Source organism: Phacochoerus africanus, chromosome 1 (assembly GCF_016906955.1).
Source record: "Phacochoerus africanus isolate WHEZ1 chromosome 1, ROS_Pafr_v1, whole genome shotgun sequence".
Taxonomy (NCBI): Eukaryota; Metazoa; Chordata; class Mammalia; order Artiodactyla; family Suidae; genus Phacochoerus; species Phacochoerus africanus.
In genome coordinates this window covers 36212104-36232700 of record NC_062544.1, presented here as the reverse complement: position 1 = coordinate 36232700, position 20597 = coordinate 36212104, and the positions used below count along the sequence as shown (strand labels likewise).

Sequence of the window (20597 nt, the reverse complement as noted above, 5' to 3'; positions counted from 1 at the left end):
GTAATGAAAATATTCTGGTATGTACTAAATGCCCCTATGTTTGTTCATTTTAAAATGTTTGAATTCTGGGGAATTGTGGCTCAGCAGAAACAAATCTGACTAGTATCCATGAGGATGTAGGTACAATCCCTGGCCTCATTCAGTGGGTTAAGGATCTGGCATTGCCGTGAGCTGTGGTGTAGGTCGCAGACGTGGCTCGGATCTGGTGTTGCTGTGACTGTGGTATAGGTCAGTGGCTACAGGCCCAATTTGACCCGTAGCCTGGGAACTTCCATATGCTGCAGGTGTGACCCTAAAAAGACAAAATAAAATAAAATAAAATGTTTGAATTCTTTATTATTTGAATATTACCTCAATAAAAATAAAGTTAAAGAAAAAAGAGAGAAAAAAAATAAATGCCAGATGGGTAAATATTTAAATTATTAAATATTTAAATTATTAATTAAATAGTTAAATTATTAAATGCTGGGAAAAAATTGGAGAGTATTTTTTAAAAATAATATTGGGTAGTGAAAAAGCTTTTTTAAGTGTGACAAAACCCTGAGAAGCTATAAAGTAGATTAACAGATATGCATGCAAATTTTTTAAACCTGTATAGAAGAAAGATATTAAAATTTTAAAATATTAGATAGAGAAAGGGTTATTAGCACAACTATAGAAAAACTTCTATAAATAAATGAGTGGTAATTTTATAATGATTATCATGCTTTGATAGTGACAGGCATCTCAATTTAATATTTTTTGTTAGTATGCCAGCTTCTTCAAAAACTTTACCAGGCCAGATGAACGAGCAGCCTAAAAGGACTAAAAGCAGCCCCAAAGGACTCATGGTGCACAAAATCTCCTACTCTCTGAACCTCTACCACTTGTCCTTAACGACCATTATCAGAATTCCCTTGTGGTGCAGTGGGTTAAGGATCTGGTGTTGTCACTACAGTGGTCTGCGTCACTGCTATGGTACACGTTCAATCCCTGGCCCGGGAACTTCCACATGTCACAGGTGCAGCCAAAAAAAAGAAAAAAAAAGTACAGACCATTTTTATTTTTCCACCCCCATTTGCCTGGCAAATATGCCTGTACTTTTTTTTTGACTTCAGATATTCTGTAAAGCTCATTTAATTATCAAAAATAAATCTAATTAATCTTTTGAGACAGGAACATGCCAACCAATATTAAAAATTATTTACTTTTAAATTTTTCTTGTATTTAAATTTTATTTTCAATTCTCACAGTGGTTTTTGTCTCTTTGAAATATCAAAATTATTTAGTTTATATAAGGACTTCTGAGCCTATATGATATGAAACAATAAAAACCAAACCTCTAGTAGCTTTAAATTTTCCTTCAATTTAAGCACTCACTTTCCATTTTCTTTTATCTATTTAATGAAGGAATCCTAACTCATCTTTGCTGGTACCACATAACATAGTTTAAAAAAACAGCAAACATTTAAGAAAGACTGAGTAAGAATTTGCTAAGGGAAGAAGATATGGCATTATGGACAACGAATTTATCAAAGGGAAAAATCTGACGCTAGAAATCTTATTTTTGCTTTTATTCTTGTTGATGCAGAAAAGAATCTAAAATTATGGTATAAAAATGAGTCTTCTGAAATAAAGGAAGGAAAAACCTGATGGTACTGGTATCCTATCTAAAGATGTATTCCAGATACAGTATTTTTAAAAGATTTAAGAAAAAAGAGGTAATACTTTAAGGAGAATAAGAACTCATCCAGATTTCCTAGGGGTCTGTGGAGAGTCTAAATTTATCTCAAGGGATCAAACACAAAATAAACAGAATTTCCACTTCTTTACATGTAAAATAACTAAATAACTGGGATTGGACCTTGCCCTTCAATTGTAAACAATTAGAAAACTCACAAAATACATGAATCAGCTGTCTTTAGACATTGGCCAAGATTGTGCAACACTGTGACACATGCAAAAAGGGAAACAAGGTGAGTCATATACCCTCCCACCTTTCTGTCTGGAGGCACTTTCTGTCAGTGTAGGCCAGGAGAACCCAAACAGAACTTGGTGGTCTCACTGAATTAGGAGGCAGAGATCAGAAATTGAAAAGGCTATGATAGTTGAAATTCGCAAAACTAGAGAATTAGAGTAAAAAGAGAGAATCTGTTGCTGAATAATAATCCATGCATGCATAGGATAAAATGAAGCCAAGCAGAAAAACTATTAGGAAGCCACAAGCAGAAAAATTTTTAGGGTGAGACTCCAGAGAGTTTCAACCACCAGTACATTCAGTACAGAATCATGTCTTTGTAGTAGGGCTGAGCAAACTCTAGAATAAAGGCTATGTTGGACTCACCTAACAAAGCTCAAACACAAGCCTCAAAAAGATCAAGCTTGGAGTTCCCATTGTGGCTCGGGGGTTAAGAACCTGACTAGTGTCCATGAGGATGTGAGTTCCATCCCTGGCCTTACTCAGAGGGTTAAGGATCCAGTGTTGCTAGAAGCTGCAGATAGGTCAAGGATACAGCTTGGATCAGGCATTGCTGTGGTTGTGGTGTAGGCCAGCAGCTATGGCTCAGATTTGACCCCTAGCCTGAGAATTTCTGTATACTGTGAGTATGGGATTAAAAAGACAAAAAAAAAAAAAAAAAAAAAGGTCAAACTCATCTACAAGTTACTTAACACTCTTTAAAGGAAAAACAACAACAACAAAAATAGAGGCCTTTGATTTAAAACCTTCACAATGTACAATATCCAATGAAAAATTATTACAAATGGGAAGAAGGGGGAAAATATGGTCCACATCAAGAAGAAAGCCAAGTAAAAGCAACAGACCCAGAAATGACAGAAATTATGGAATTAGCAAAAAATAACTTTCAAACAGCTATTATACTCAGGATTTTAAAGGAAAACAAATATAATGAGAAGAAACTGGAAGACATATAGAGAGATGCACACAAAGAAAGAATATATGCCTGATACAGTAGATATGCAGGTAAGTAGAAAATAATAAAGATAACTAACTCTTTACAACAAAAATAATTACAATGTATTGTGGGGTTTATAACATAGGAAGAAGTAAGATTTGTTTTTAAGAAATAACGCAAGGGATGGAAGAAGACAATGGAAATGAACAATTATAAGGATCTTGCATTATACATAAAATAGTGTACTTTTACTTGAAGGTACATTGTGAAAAATTAAAGATGCATTTTTTGAACTCTACAGCAACTACTAATTAAACAAAACAAGTGTAGGTAACAAGCCATTAGTAGAGATCAAATGAAATACTATAAAACACTTGATAAATCTAAAAGACATAAAAGTAGAATAAAGGGAAAAAATACATGGAACAAGTGGAAAAATAGCAAAATGGTAGACTTAAATCCAATTATTTTAATAAAATTACATTAAATATAAATGATCCAGACAAGGAGCTGGCAAACTATGGCCCATCACCTGTTTTGTAAGTAAAGTTTACTGTAACACAACCATACTCATTTATTTATATATTATCTATATACTGCTTTCACATTACAATTGTAGAACTAAAAAGCTGAAATAGAGACTTCATGTCCTATAAAGCTGAAAATATTTACATCTGGCCCTTTTCAGAAAAAGTTTGTTAAGCACCCCGTTTAGAGATGGTAATTGAGAAGGCAAAGATTGTTAGACACAAGAAGAAATCAGGATCAAACTACAAGCTGTCTAAACAAAACATATTTAAGTTCAGAAATACCTACATGAGAAAAGTGATGGATGAAAAAGAATTAACCACGCAAGCACTAATTAGAAGAAGTCTGTGTGCGGTTAGATTAGTATCAGACAAAATGGATGTGGATAAAGAATATTATCAGGGAGAAGGAGAAACATCTGACAATTATAAAGAGCTTAATATATCAAGAAAATCTAGCAATCTTAAATGTCTAAACTCCTGACAACAAAGTTTCAAAAAAATGAAGCAAAACCTTACAAACTAATGGGAGAAATAAACAAATCCACAATTCTAGTTGGAGATTTTAAAATGATTCTTTCAATATTTGCTGAAACAAGGAGGCAGAAAATAAATAAGAATGTAGAAGACTTGAACAAAACTATCAACCAATTTAATCTAATTGACATTTATGGAATACTAAACCCAATAACACCATAATACACATTCTTCTCAAGTGCACACGGAGCATTCACTAAGATATACCACATATATTCTGGATTATAAATAAACCTCAACAAAAGAACTAAAATCATACAAAGTATCTTCTCTGCCCACAACAAAATTAAACTAAAAATCAGGAGCAACATCAGGAACCCACCTCTCACTCAAATGTTTGGAAATTAAATAATATCTTCTAGCCAGTGATAACTAAAAAATATTTTAAATTGAGTGTTAATGAAAAAAAAAACATCAAATATATGCAATGAAGTTAAAGCAGTGCTTAGAGGGAAATTTATACTGCAAAACACTTATTTTAGAGTAGAAAAAAATTCAAAAAATCAATAATCTGTTTCTATCTTGAGAAACTAGAAAAACAAATCAAACAAAAAGTGAATAGCAGAAATGAAATAACAAAAAGTAGGAATCAATGGAAAATGGAGAAATAATAACATCATTTAAACCAAAAGCTTGTTCTTTGAAAAGATCTATAAAATTAATAAATCCCTCAGTAGAATGATCAAGAAAAAGAAGATACAGATCACTAATGTGAGGAATGAGAGGAGAGCCATCACTATATATCCTACAGACATTAAAAGACAATGATAAAGGAATATTATGTGTGTTATACCAGTAAATTCTACAACTTTAGAGTTATTACAGAAACTAAATTTTTAATGAAAAACTTCCCCAAAAGAAAACTCCAGCCCAGATGGCTTCAGAGTTGAATTCTATAAAATAATAAGGAATAATATCAATTTTACCCATATTTTTTCAGAAAATAGAGGAGAAAGGAATACATCCCAATCCACTTTAAGAGGCCAGATTTACCCTGACATAAAAACCAACAAGGATATTATAAGAAAAGATTAGACACTGATATTCCTCATGAATATAGACGTAAATATTCTTTTTTTTTTTTTTTGGTCTTTTGTCCTTTTAGGGCCACACCCACAGCACTTGAGGTTCCCAGGCTAGGGGTCTAAGCAGAGCTACAGCTGCCAGCCTACACCACAGCCACAGCAACATCAGATCCGAGACATGTCTGGGACCTACACCACAGCTCACAGCAACACCGGATCCTTAACCTACTGAGCGAGGCCAGAGAATGAACACGCAACCTCATGGTTCCTAGTCGGATTCGTTTCCACTGTGCCATGATGGGAACTCCTAGATGTAAATATTCTTAAGAGAATATTACTAAATCAATTGCTGCAATATACAAGGATAATAAATTATGACAAAGTGATTTTCATCCCAAGAATGCTAGATTGATTTAACACTTGAAAACTAATCTATGCATTTACTATATTAATAGGGAAAAGTAGGGAAAAACTCAGAACTAAAAAATAGAAAGGAACTTCCTCAACTTGATAAAGGGCAGCTACATAAATCTTCTAACTAACATTGTATTAGTGGTTAAAAAAAACTAAATACTTTCTCCTTAAGATAAGTAACAATGAAAGGATGTTCAGTCTCCACACTTCTATTGAACATTGTTCTGAAGGTCCTGACATTATTATAAGGCAAGAAAAAATAAATAAAAGACAAATATTGGAAGGACAGAATTGAAACTGCCTTTTTTAAAGGACATGATAATCTATGTTGAAAATCTAGACATCTACAAAACATCTATTAGAATTAATATGTGAGTATAACCAGGTCACAGGTTATGAGGTCAATATGAAAATAAATCAATATATAACAACTAACATTTCAAATGTGAAGTTAAAATATCAATATTGTTTACAAAAACATCAAAAAGCATGAAATATTTAGTAATACATTTAAAAAATATATATGTTGGAGTTCCCGTTGTGGCGCAGTGGTTAACGAATCCAACTAGAAACCATAAGGTTGTGGGTTCAGTCCCTGCCCTTGCTCAGTGGGTTAACGATCCGACGTTGCCGTGAGCTGTGGTGTAGGTTGCAGACGCGGCTCGGATCCTGCGTTGCTGTGGCTGTGGTGGAGGCCAGCAGCTATAATTCTGATTAGACCCCTAGCCTGGGAACCTCCATATGCCATGGGAGCAGCCCAAGAAATGGCAAAAAGACCAAAAAAAAAAAATATATATATGTTATGAACTGTACACTGAAAAATAAGCGTTAGTGAACAAATGTGAGACTGAAATAAATATACAGGTTAAATCTTTTAATGTGTTGGAAGATAATATTTTTGAGATGTCCATTTTCCTCAAATTGATCAATAGATTCTATATAATCTCTTCTTGTAGAAATTGAAAAGTTGACTATAAAATCTATACAGAAATGTAAGGGACCTAAAAAAGCAAAAGTAACTTTGAGAAAGAGGAACAAATGCTTCCTATTTTTAAGACCTCTATTAATCAATATAGTGTGGTTTTGGTTTAAGGATAGACATATGCATCAATGGGAGGGAACAGAAACAGATCCACATATTCATGTGCAGTTGATCTCTAACAAAAATGTTAAGTCAATGGAGAAATAATAGTCTTGAACAAATGGTGCTATAGTAAATTAACATACATGTGAAAATAACTGAATCTCAAATCCTTACTTTATACATTACATAAAAATTTCAAATGGAACATATATCTAAATGTAAAAAAGATAAACCCATAGTTTCTTTAAGACAGTATAAACAATCTTTGGAACCTTGGAATAGGCAAAATTTCTAAGGTAGGACATGAAAGCACGAACCATAAAAAAATGAATAAATTAGATTTCATCAAAATTAAAAGCACCATTAAGAACAGAAATAAGCAAGCCACGGACTGGAAAAAATATTCATAAAACATATGGTTGAACAAAGACATAACTAGAATATATAAAGAACACATAACTTGATAAAAAGAAAAAAATTTTAAATAGACAAAATATTTATTCAGACTTCATAAAAAATACATCTATATGAGTAAAGAAAATGACTGACAATACCGAAACTATAAAGAATGTGGAGCAGGAGTTCCCGTCGTGGCGCAGTGGTTAACGAATCCGACTAGGAACCATGAGGTTGCGGGTTCGGTCCCTGCCCTTGCTCAGTGGGTTAACGATCTGGTGCTGCTGTGAGCTGTGGTGTAGGTTGCAGACGCGGCTCGGATCCCGCGTTGCTGTGGCTCTGGCATAGGCCGGGGGCTACAGCTCCAATTCGACCCCTAGCCTGGGAACCTCCATATGCCGCGGGAGCGGCCCAAGAAATAGCAACAACAACAACAACAAAAAAGACAAAAGAAAAAAAGAAAAAAGAATGTGGAGCAACTGCAACTCTTTCACATTATTTATGAGTATATAAACGATACAACCACTTTAGAAAAGAGTTAATTTTTTATAAAGTTAACCATGTACTTATCATATGACTGCGTGATTTCACTCCTAGGTTTTTTATCCAGAAGAAATGAAAATATATGTTCACACAAAACTTGTCTATGAATGTCCAAAGAAGCTTTATTTATAATAGTTGAAGACTGGAAATGACCAAAATATCCATTAACAAGTGAATGGATAAATGAATCATGGTATATCCATACTATGGAATACTATTTGGCAATAAAAAGGAATGAACTTCAGATGCACTCAATAATATAGATGAATCTCAAAAATACTACGGAAGAAAAAAAGACAGATGTAAGATTATATGCTGTATAATCCTATTTATGTGAAATTGCAAAATTAGTAAAAGTGAAATAGTAATATAATGTCAGAAAAGAGATCAATGTTTTCTGAGGGAAAGGCTAGGGGTACTTGACTACGAAGGGTAATGAGAGAATGTTTTGGAGTCAGAGAAATGTTCTACATCTCGGTTGTGGTATTTATATGGATATATAAGGATACATAATTGTAAATATTCTTTGAATTATACACTTATAATGGATATATCTTATAATATGTAAATTATACCTCAATAAAATTGACTTAAAAAATCAATAACCACCCCATGAAGAGTAAGCTACTAATAAACTAATTTTTTGTTTAGTTCTTTCATGTGAAACTTCCTTCTTTTTAGCATGAAAGTGTTCTACCTTAAAGCAGTATGTCTTTTCCTTCATGATATTGTGATGCTTTTCCTCATTAAGTTTTAAAATTTAGCAAAATATGCTACTTACCAATATAGTTCTTTGACATGGCAATTTCTCTGACTTCAATGTGGACAGAGCCTCTTGGTATCTGCACAACTTCCATATAGCCTAGAACACAGAAGAGAGCCAGTAATAAGCAGCATCTGGAGCTTTTGTCAGAAAATGAGTGTTTAATAACCATTCAGTAATAAGTTTCCTTTTTCTTCCATTCTTGCTTTGACTTTATACTTTGCAAATTATGAATAATGTGCAAATTCCCCTTTGGGTTCATGAATATATCTAGAGTATTTTTCTTTTTCTCTAAAATTATCTCAAGATATCCTTAAAGTCTCGACATATATAATATTGGTGGTGGTTGTTTTTTTTTTTCCTCAATGCATGGCCCCCACATCAGTGCTCTGTGGAAATTCTCATCTCAAAGAAACATGGCTAAATGAAGTCAAGTAGAAAGGGAATAATCTTTCTTTAAAATACCTATACAAGAAGTCACACTTAATATTTAAAGGACTGAAATCAATTTGGGAAAAAAAATCATCTATCTAAATAAAGAAATTTTTAAAATAAGGGGGCAAATCAAGTCTTTGGCGATTCCAAGTACACCAGAGGTGTGAGGAAGAGTTCTTTCTACACACTCACCTCCTCTGGGCAACGAATCATTGAAGAACCCTTCAATGGCATCACATGTGCTTCCATCCCCTCCACAGACTCGACATCTATCTTCCCTAGCATCGGATCCCAAAATATTATCACAACCTACATGCTGAAAACAGAGAAGAATATTCAGTGTGTCAAAAGGAGGAACTCCTGGACCCATAACTAACCAAATAAATATAACTTATGTATTTACTTGTTTTTCCAGTAAAGGAAATCAAAATAGGGAATACTTTCCTTTTTCCACGTTTACTTTCATTCTCTAGTAATTCTAGCTAACATTTCTCAAAACATAAGTTTAAAGGAAAAAAATTCAGATTCCCCAGGAATGGCCACTATAATCTGGCTTAGATTTCTTTTTCATTTATAGATACCATGCTTTAATTCTTAAAATATTATAATTTGTTGACAATGGGCTCTTATTTATACCCTCTATTAAGAAATGCAAGATCTAAGGAAAATGGTAATACGGCCCTACAGAGGGCTATAACAACAAGAGTTTTGACTGAGCATTATGGTTTTTCCTTTGTCAACCACTGGCTTTTTTAGATATCTAACTGCGTCAAGGATTAATTGTGGAATTCAAGCCTGGGTAAATCTCTAAAAATGAATACCTGTTTCCATTAGTTGAATAAAATTATCATAAAGACAAAGGAAATGTGAACATGCAATTTTAGAAGCTGAAACTCTACCTTTTGATTTTTCATTTAATTATAGAAATGTGGATTTTTATATATTTTTGGTGCATTCTGGCAGTTAAGTTTGTAGTTTGACTTCTAGGTATTGATACCAGGCATGTAATCTCTGAATACAACCTGTACCTGGTTGTATTCTGAAAAACATTTTAATACTGTCCTAGAAACAACTTTCCCTTCAAGTACACACACACACACACAACACACACCACACACACACACACACACACACACACACACACTGCATCATCAGATACATTTGGAGGCAAGTTAACCAGGACATCAACTTGCAAGAAATTATGAGACTAAAATCATTTTTTAAAATCTCATCTTTCTCAGTTTCTGGCACTTAGTTTTGTGTTTCTCTTTAAGGTAAACAAAAAAACAAGGAAAAAATTAAGAGAAAAGTGGTTTTTGTGGCTTTTCTTATGATAAGATTCATACACAGGTCTAGAAAAATACTTGGGATTTGCTTCTGCCATTCCTAAATGGCCTGGCTAATCTGCTGAAGTAAATATTTTAATAAAGTAAGACTAATTCTATAATGAAAACCATCATAAATGCTTCAAAAGAAGACAAATGGGAGGAGCCTAGCTGTTTCATATTCTGAGAAAATATTTTACTATGAAATATATAAAATAATCTTTGAGAATACACAGTAGCCATATAAATAAGAGTTGGAATCCTCATTCCCTCACTTTTTCTATCGTTTTGTTTGTAAACAGAAGAATAATGAAATTACATTCCAAAATATTTTCATAGCTCTAGCAATCCCTAAAAACATAAGTTGAAGACCAGAATAAATCACATTTGCATGGTGCTTGAATCTGAATGGATAATTCTAACTTTATGTATATTTTCTTAGTGAAAATTAGTACTCTAAAACATAGCTCTCTTTATTAAAAATGAACATGGTATTAATTAGGAATTAATATCTGAGAAAAAGACAAAAGTCTCAAAGACCCCCAACAAAAAAGGAGTGAAATTCATAATCTTAGCAACCTTGCATTCTCCATTGATACAGATATCCAGTGAATCAGCATTGCACTGAGTTCCATCAATCACTGCAGGGGCACGTTCAGTGTAGAAATTGTAACCTTCAGCCAAGCAGTTTAATGCACAAGGTTTTACCCCACCTGGATGAATATAATAGAAGAGAAATAAATGGAGCGGTTCTCCTAAGGAACAGTGATTTAATACTATCCACGGCAAATTTACAATTGATACAGACATCATTCCTTGACTATATTTACCTAGATGTGTAGGTTCTTTTCCTTCTTTGCTAAAATTTCATGTCTACTTGCATTCTTGTGCAACTTGAAGGAAGACCTGCTGAGTAATCTTTTCAAGTATTTCTTATATATTTTTTCAATGTATTTTATGTCAAAAGGGAACACAGTGGAGGTAAATGAATGTTGGAAAAAATGGATGAAATAATAGCTATTTTTAAAAACTAAGGAAATAAAAACTATGGAGATAAATTTTAAGAAGGTCTTGAGGATGACCTCATATGACAAATAGGAATTTATGCAAATTATGTCACTTGTTACTGTATATGATACAAAAATTGCTTCTTCTAGCAGAAATATGATAGTTGTAAAATATAAACATATTATATACTCCATGAATGCGGCTCTAGCAGGAAAAGAATTCTTACGAGATTAGTAAATCAAAAATAAAATTATAGTATTAAATTTGACTAATTATTATAAGATTAATAAATCAAAGATAAATATTACATAGCATCAAACTTTTTTAGTTTAAATTGAATAAAAACTTTAAAAAATAGGGAGTTCCCGTCGTGGCGCAGTGGTTAACGAATCCGACTGGGAACCATGAGGTTGCGGGTTCGGTCCCTGCCCTTGCTCAGTGGGTTAACGATCCAGCATTGCTGTGGTGTAGGGTGCAGACACGGCTCGGATCCCCCATTGCTGTGGCTCTGGCGTAGGCTGGCGGCTACAGCTCCGATTAGACCCCTAGCCTGGGAACCTTCATATGCCGCGGGAGCGGCCCAAGAAATGGCAAAAAGACAAAAAAAAAAAAAGGCATAAATAATAGCAATTTAAAAAAACAAGCACAGTGCATATCAAAACTTTTTAATATATTGGAAAAGTAGCAATAAATATGGATTTATTTTATTGAACATCATACAGGAGTTCTCTTGTGGAGCAGCAGGTTAAGGATGTGGTATTGTCACTGCCGTGACTCAGTCCCTGCTGTGGTGTGGGTTTGATCCCTGGCCTGGCAACTTTCACATGCTTAGGGTGCAACCAGAAAAAAAAATACATAAAAAGCTATTTATAAATATGTAATTATTTCTTGGAAATTATCACTTAAAAATACATTCTGTTGAACCTTTGTTGTAGGAGGTTTAAAACACTCTGGCCTTATTCTAATGATGCTGATAAAATTTCTATGAAATAAAGAAGACTACCTCTAAAAAAAGAAAATTAGGCAGAAAGGTGAAATGACATGCCTACATCTCAGTGAAGATAGAAACCAAGTTTCCACAGGGGGAAATAAAAGAGAAGCCAACTAAATGGTGGAAATAATAATAAATTAGAGAGATAATATTCCATTAAAGGAGATCACTGTTACATTTGACAGTTGTCATGTAAGAAGGCCCAATATTGTCAAACATTCTGTTTTTTCAAGAGAAGATGAAAACATAGATTTTAAAAATATAAATTTTTCTTGGAAACTCATTTAAAGTTTTCAAAAATACTGTGGAGGCTACACATGTATCTAAGTAAAAACAGTTCCTAAATTGCCAGTTAATAACCTCTGGCTTAAGTCCATGTTTTCTTCCATTTTCAATGTCTATAGGTTATAGAATTTATATATAACATGTTATTATTAGTCTTAGATTCACGATATATTTTACTATACTGAGAACATAAATCTTCCTAGACTGATAATCAAGGTATTATATTTATTCTTAGAAGATTCTTGTGAATACAATTGCTCTAAATTTTGATAGATCTTACTGGGATTTTTTTCATTACTACTCAGTATAGTTCTTTCCCCATTTTTTTATTGTAATGCTTTGAAATTTAATGTAGCTTTTTATGTACCAGGCTTTAAAAAGAGAACATGAGCCTTTTGTTTATACAATTTTAGCATTAATTATGTAAGGCAGTATTTGATAAGCAGAGCATATAAATGCTATGGTCGTATTCCTTAGCCCACTACGCTATGTGATAATAATAGAAATAAATTTCTTCTTTTTTTTTTAAATGGCCACACCTGTGGCATATGGAAGTTCCCGGGCCAGGGACTGAATTCAGGCTGCAGCTGCGACTTAAACCATAGCTGTGGTGACATTAGATTCTTTAGTCCACTGTGCCAGGCCAGAGATCTAACTCCCTCCACAGAGACCTGAGATGCTGCAGTCGGGGTATTAACCCTGTGCCACAATGGAAACTCCAATTTATTCTTTTTTTTATTGCTGAAGATGTGTTCAGCTTCCTCTGCTACAGTAAGTTTTCAGAAGAGGTACTTCTATTATTTCAAGAAAAGATTTAAGATGATTCTCTAAATGGAAGGTCACATTAGCAATTACCTTCAGTTAAAGCTTATTATGAGTTTATGGTTAATTTACTAAGCACACAATTATCTAGATGCTAATTCAAATCTGAGAATTATTTCAGAGACTTCCTTCTCATACAGTAAGACAAATGTATAGGCAAAATACATGAAACAAAAATCTATACCCACACACAAAAAGCAAAGCTATATGATAGCTGAAGATTTTAACATGCTTTTCTCAGGAACTGGTTAAAAAAAAAACAGAGCAGAAAAAAATCAGAAAGAATACAAAAAATCTGAACAATATTATCAGTCAACCTGATCTCATGATCATATAGAACACTATATCCAACAATTAGAGAAAACACTGTCCTTTTCAAGTATACACAGAACATTCATTAAAACTGACAATAAGCTATATCATAAAACAAATCTCATTTCATTTAAAAAATTAAATCATACAGTTTCTCTGATCATAAAATATAATTAAATTATAAATCAATAACAAAAATATAGAAAATTTTCAACTATTTGGAAATTAAAATTACATAACCCAAAGAAGAATCACAATGTAAATAAGAAAATATTTTGAGGGAGTTCCTGTTGTGGTGCAGTGGAAATGAATCTAACTAGTATTCATGAGGATACAGGTTCAATCCCTGGCCTTGCTCAGTGGGTTGAAGATCTGGGATTGCTTTGAGCTGTGGTATAAGTCACATACCCAGCTCAGATCTGGCATTGCTGTGGTTGTGGAGTAGGCCAGCAGCTACAGCTCTGATTTGACCCCTAGCCTGGGAACTTCCAAATGCCTCAGGTGCAGCCCTAGAAAGGACAAAAAAAAAAAAAAAAAGAGTATATATCACTATGGATCTTACAGATATTAAACAGGATAATACGAGAATGTTAGGATCAATTTACTGCTAATAAACTGGACAATATGCAGGTAATGTAAATTTCTTGAAGATACAAATTCAAAAACTGACATAAGAATTTTAAAAAATCTGAGTAGCTCTTTATTAAAGGAGTCGAATTTGTAATAAAAATTCTTTTCACAAAGGAAAGATCAAGCCTAGATGATTTTATAAGTAAAATCTATTCTAAAGAAAAAATATTATAAATCCTACAAACTCTTTTAGAATAAAACAAGATTCTATTTATGGAAGTCAGAGTAACACTGATACCAAAATTTGTCAAAAACATGACAAGAAAAAAATATACAAATCAGTATTCCTTATGAAGATAAATGTAAACAACCTTAATCAAATATTAGCATTAAATTCAATAACATATAAAAAGATAATAAATCATCATCCCATAGGGCTTATTCTGGGAATAAAATTTTTGTTTGACATTATAAAATCTATCGACTAAATCACCATATTAACAGAATAAAAAAGAAAACCACTTATAATCAATACATGCACAAATTATACTGAAGTGCCAAGACAGTGAATTAAGGAAAGAAAATAAAATAAAAAGGCACAAAAAACTGAAATAAATAGTTTGCATGCCCCAGGTGTGGCCAAAACAAACAAAAAACCAATAATCACAGAAATAGTCATAACATGACTAGTTACCAAGAAAATTCTAAGCAATCTATAAAACAACTATTAGTATAAGCGGAATTTTTAAATGGCACAGAATACAAAGTTAATATATAAAAATATATTTTGTTTTTATATGTTAGAGCAAATAATTGAAAATAAAAAATGTTTACCTTTTATTTATGTGTCAAAGCCATAAATTGCTCAGGAATAGATTTAACAAAAGATGTGCAAGATCTTACGCCTAAAACTATAGAGCAGAACTGAGAGAAATTAAAGAAAACATGGAGATATATACCATGTTCCTAAGTTGGAAAATGCATTATTGTTAGTAAATTAGTTCTCCTTCAATTGAAGTATAGCTTCAACATGACAGCAATTACAAGTCCAATATGTTTGGACTTGTAAAAGATAACAACCGATTCAAAGATTTATGCAGAAGTGCAAAGCACTTAGACTATCTAAAGAATCCTGAAAAAAGATCCAAGTAGGAGGAGCTTATACTACTTCTGTCCAAGACTACACAAGTAAAGTCATCAAGTCAGTGTGGTACCAGCACAGGATTGACAAGTAGATCAATGAAACAAAACAGAGTCCGAATACACTACAAAAACACACCATAGCCCCAAATCACTGTTAAATATACAGAGCAAAACCTTAAGGCTTTTAGAAGAAAACATAAATATTTTCTTGAGTTAAGGTAGGCAAGGATTTAGATGACAAAACACAGAACACAATGACCACAAAATTTTTAAAAATTGAAAAATCAGAATTAATAAAAATTAAAATCTTATACGCATCCAAAAAACCATTTAAAAAGTAGAGAAAATAAAGTAAAAATAAAGAAAGCCATAGGCTGTGAGAAAATATCTGTAAAACCTATCTGATAAATGAATCATTTGAGAATAAAAAGATAAATGACCAATTTAAAAATAGGCAAAGGATTTAAAAAAACATTTTATAAGATATATAAATACTCATTAAGCACATGAGACTGTGCTCAACATATTCAGTGATCAGAAAATGCAAATTAAAACTGCACTGAGACAACTTAATATAGCCATCAGAAGACTGTCAATACCAAATGTTGGCAAGGATGGGGAACAAACAGAACTCTCACACTTTGTTGGTGGGAGTGTGACTGTACAATCGCTTTGGGAAAACATATGGCAGTTTCTCTGAAAACTAAACTCACACCTACCCTAATGTCCAGTAATTCTATGCCTAAGAATTTACCCAAAAGAAATAAAAACATATGCCTACAAAAAGACTTATGTACAACTGTTCATAGAAGCTTATTCATAAGAGCTGAAAACTAGAAACTACCAAGGTTTCCATCTATAGCAGAATGGAAAAGCAAACTGGTTAGTACAATGGAATACTGCTCATCAATAAAAAGGAATGAACTAATTACATGTGCAATGATATGGATGGAACTCAGAAACATTAGGTTTAAAGAAGCCTTGCACAAAAGAGTAAACATGGCATGATTTCATTTACATGAAGTTCCAGAACAGACAAAAATAATCAAGGGTATTGGGAAAAAATCAGCATTGGTTATCTCTTGGAAGTAGATAGAGGCAGATACTAACTAGAAAGAACTATCAGGACTATGAGACTTTTGGAGGTAATGGTAATGTTCTAGACCTCAGTACGGTTTCACGGGTGTGTGCAATCGTCAAAACTCAGGGAAAATACACTTAATTTTGAGAATTTCATTCTATATAATCTTCCCTCAAAAGAAAAAAGTAGATAAATATTGAACTGTGGTTAATATTATACATACTGATGACTACAATTTATTTTAAAATGCACCTGAAAAACTGAATGAATTGAGATGACTAGACATGGTAATAAAGAAAGTATATTAAAATATTAATGATAGAATCTCAATGGTGGGTATACAGTTGTCACTGTAAAGTTGTTTTAATATTGCTTTATGTTGGAAAATACTTGGCCAAAATAAAGAGCGAAAAATGATTCCCTAAAAAAAGAACAATAAGCAGAGTTCCTTGGTGGCATAGTGGGTTAAGGATCTGGCATTGTCACTGCTGTGGCTTGGGTTGCTGCTGTGGCACAGATTCAATCACTGGCTTGGGAACATCTGCATGCCACAGGTGTGGTCAGAAAAAAGAAAAAAAAAAAAAGAAGAAGAACAATAATCATCTATGGAAGGATTCTTGGTCCATGACCAAGAAAGAAACAAATCTTCCTGGCCTCTTTTGAATGGATTTATATTGCTATATTTTTTAGGGTAATAATTCCAAATATTCGATGATTGTAAATTATTATAGTATAGTGTCCATATACCCTAAAGGAGTCTCGAAACTTTCTAGAAACTTTGTACCTTGTTAAATAGAATTAGGTTTAAAAAATGATTTCCGATCATTTGTACTAACACATTAACTATATTACAGGAAAACTAAATATGAGACCTTTATAGCACTAGAAGCACTTTCCTGCTTTGATTTGCAATCACTAATTTTTACTAGTATGTATATTAATGTGTGAGTGTGTTTGTACATATTTAAATACTCTTACATTTGCAAAGCTCTGAGGCATTATGAAAATTCTGCCAGGTTATACATTACCTCCAGTATAGGGTTTCCAGTTATAATACTTTCCACGGAAAGGCATATTGTCAAAGTCTGCACACTGTTTCTCTCGAAAATCTCGGGCCCCCAAAGGACATGGCTAAAATAAAATAAAACCATGATTGTTGAAAAATGCCATAACCAAGGGACAATGTCCCTAAAATTAAGTGTCTGAACTCCATCACATTAACTCACTCCCTTATTCTCTGGCGTAGTTCTGGCATTTACTTTACTGTTTTACAAGCAGTATACAGACTGAAGTGTCTGAATTATAATCTTAGCCACAGAAGAAATAACTGAAGTAATTTAAACAAAGTGTTAGACATTTTCCATATAACTTTACACTCCGATGCATCTCATGTTCCACTTGGCAATCAGTCCATCAGGTAACCCCTTATAAACACACATAAAAAATAGGTGAAGAAACTAAAATACAAAATCCTATTCGGTAACAGTATTTGAGGTCCAGCTCTTTATTTAAGAAAATAAAAGACAGGTTTTAACATGACATTTAGCACTACTAATTGTGGTTTGGATCCCAACTATTATAGCTGTTTACTGCCTAGCCCTGGAAAAAAAACTGTATTCTAAGATGTGGAATAAAATGAGCAACATACTAGGCTTCAAGTCTAAACACCTTTAAATTCAAGGAATTTGGACTTATTAAGATTTACATTTAATCTATTACAATCACAGAAAATAAAATCCTAATATTTCAAAACATACATGTGTTGGGTAGTGGAAAAGAGGATTATTTGTTTTTAAAAGTTTGGAATGCTTCTTCTACCTGTTTTTTAAAGAAGAAAATCTTGACAATCTAGCTTGGTCTAGATTCCAAATACCACAGAGCCATCCTAAATTCAATCTTTAAGTTCACAAAGAATTAAAAATACAACTACTCATAGAATTCAAGAAATATGACTTAATTTGAATAACTCAAACAGTAGCACCTAAAAAGCAAAGTTGTTGCTTTTGAAACATGGATGGGGAAAACAAACATTCCCCTTAAAAATAACAGAACAGAACTAGCCATCAAATGAAATTTTCAATTGTAAATAAATGGTGAGCATGTTACATTCTCAGAGTTCACTCTGAGGACATTATACTACCCTCTCTCAGATCTCCACATTTACTTTATACAGTTTCCTGAGGTTAATACACTGCAAATGGTCCCTTGAAGCATGTGCAAAAAAACAGAGCACAATATGCAAATACATGCATGGCCATCATTACTTCCTATATAATATAGTTCAAATGTCTATCATATCAAGTGCAAAGCCTCAGATTTTGAAAATAGTGGCAAAGGGTTTACATTCTGTTATGAGGCTTTCACTTTAAAATATTTTCTGCACATTAAAATGTGACAGTGTAATGCTAAACCTAATGGTTTTGCCTGTCAAATTACCCTTTTTGCTTGCCCTTTAAAAAAATTTAAAATAACTATTTACCATAGGTTATACAGTGTACCACATTGGAAGAAAAGGGTTCCAGGGTCTTTTGTTTCATGGATTAAGGAAATGTTTCCCTTTACAAAATACATTCAAGGACTCCACAAAAGGAGCAAGGTTGTCAGTGCCTTTGCCATGTAGCAAGACTAGTTACGAAAATATCAACAATTTAAAAAAATACAAATGGAGTTTACACTGTGGTGTGGTGGGTTAAGAATCTGACGGCAGCAGATCAGGTCATTGCAGAGGCGAGGGTTCAAGCCTTAGCCCAATGCAGCAGTAGGTTAAAGGATCCAGTGTTGCCTACAGCTGTAGCTCAGATTCAATCCCCTGCTTGGGATTCCTTATGCCATGGGTGTGGCCATTAAAAAAAAAAAAAAAAAACAAGTAATTTGAAATCTAGCTACACATAACAATCAGACAAACAAAAGAAATAAAAGGCATCCAAATTGGAAGAGAAGAGGTAAAACTGTCACTGTACGCAGATGACATGATATTCTATATAGAAAAACCTAAGGACTCAATGCAAAAACTACTCGAATTTATCAACAAATTCAGCAAAGTAGCAGGATACCAGATTAACATTCAGTAATCAGTTGAATTTCTGCATACTAACAATGAAATACTAGAAAAGGAATATAAAAACACAATATCTTTTAAAATCGCACCCTCCAAAAATTAAATACCTGGGAATAAACCTGACCAAGGAGGTGAAGAACTTATATGCTGAAAACTATAAAACATTAATCAAGGAAATTAAAGAGGATGAAAAGAAATGGAAAGATATTCCATGCTCCTGGGTTGGAAGAATTAATAGCACAAAAATGGTCTTACTACCCAAAGCAATCTACAGATTCAATGCAATCCCTATCAAATTACCCCTGACATTTTTCACAGAACTAGAACAAATAATCCAAAATTTATATGGAACCACAAAAGACCCAGAATTGCCAGAGCAATCCTGAGGAACAAAAACCAAGCTGGAGGCATAACTCTCCCAGACATCAAACAATATTACAAAGCCACAGTTATCAAGACAGTGTGGTACTGGTACCAAACAGACATATAGGCCAATGGAACAGAACAGAGAACCCAGAAATAAACCCAGACATCTACAGTCAATTAATCTTTCACAAAAGAGGCAAGAATATAAAATGGGGAAAGAGATAGTCTTTTCAGCATGTGGTGCTGGGAAAACTGGACAACTGCATGCAAATCAATGAAACTGGGACACACCCTTACACCATGCACAAAAATAAACTTAAAATGGCTGAAAGACTTAAACATAAGACAAGACATCATGAAACTCCTAGAAGAGAACATACGCAAAACATTCTCTGACATCAACCATACAAATGTTTTCTTAGGTCAGTCTTCCAAGGCAACAGAAATAAAAGCAAAAATAAACGAATGGGACCGACCTAATCAAACTGACAGGCTTTTGCACAGCAAAGGAAATCAAAAAGAAAACAAAAAGACAACTTACAGAACGGGACAAAATAGTTTCAAATGATGCAAATGACAAGGGCTTAATCTCTAAAATATACAAACAACTTCCACCACTCAACAGCAAAAACAAAAACAAAAACAAAAACACAAAAAAAACCAAAAAACCAACAACCCAATGGAAAAATGGGCAAAAGACCTGAATAGACATTTCTCCAAAGAAGATATACAGATGGTCAACAAGCACATAAAAAAATGCTCAACATCATTGATTATTAGAGAAATGCAAATCAAAACTACTATGAGGTACCACCTCACACTGGTCAGAACGGTCATCACTAATAAATCCACAAATAACAAATGCTGGAGAGGGTGTGGAGAAAAGGTAACTCTCCTACACTGTTGTTGGAAATGTAAATTGGTACAACCACTATGGAAAACAGTATGGAGGTACCTCAGAAAACTAAATATAGAACTACCATATGACCCAGCAATCCCACTCTTGGGCATATATCTG

General features: G+C 33.3%; 1 protein-coding gene across 2 annotated transcripts in view; it reads right to left on the bottom strand.

Moving 5' to 3' along the window:
• ADAMTS6 (ADAM metallopeptidase with thrombospondin type 1 motif 6) overlaps positions 1-20597 on the bottom strand; it is a 322344-nt gene that overhangs the window by 56948 nt on the left and 244799 nt on the right. For both annotated transcript variants that reach the window (XM_047752832.1, XM_047752915.1), the window contains 4 exons: positions 17184-17286; positions 10523-10656; positions 8811-8934; positions 8202-8282 (listed from right to left, as the gene is read on the bottom strand). In XM_047752832.1, coding sequence (XP_047608788.1) covers positions 8202-8282; positions 8811-8934; positions 10523-10656; positions 17184-17286 — 442 coding nt within the window. The remainder of the gene's footprint in view (positions 1-8201; positions 8283-8810; positions 8935-10522; positions 10657-17183; positions 17287-20597) is intronic.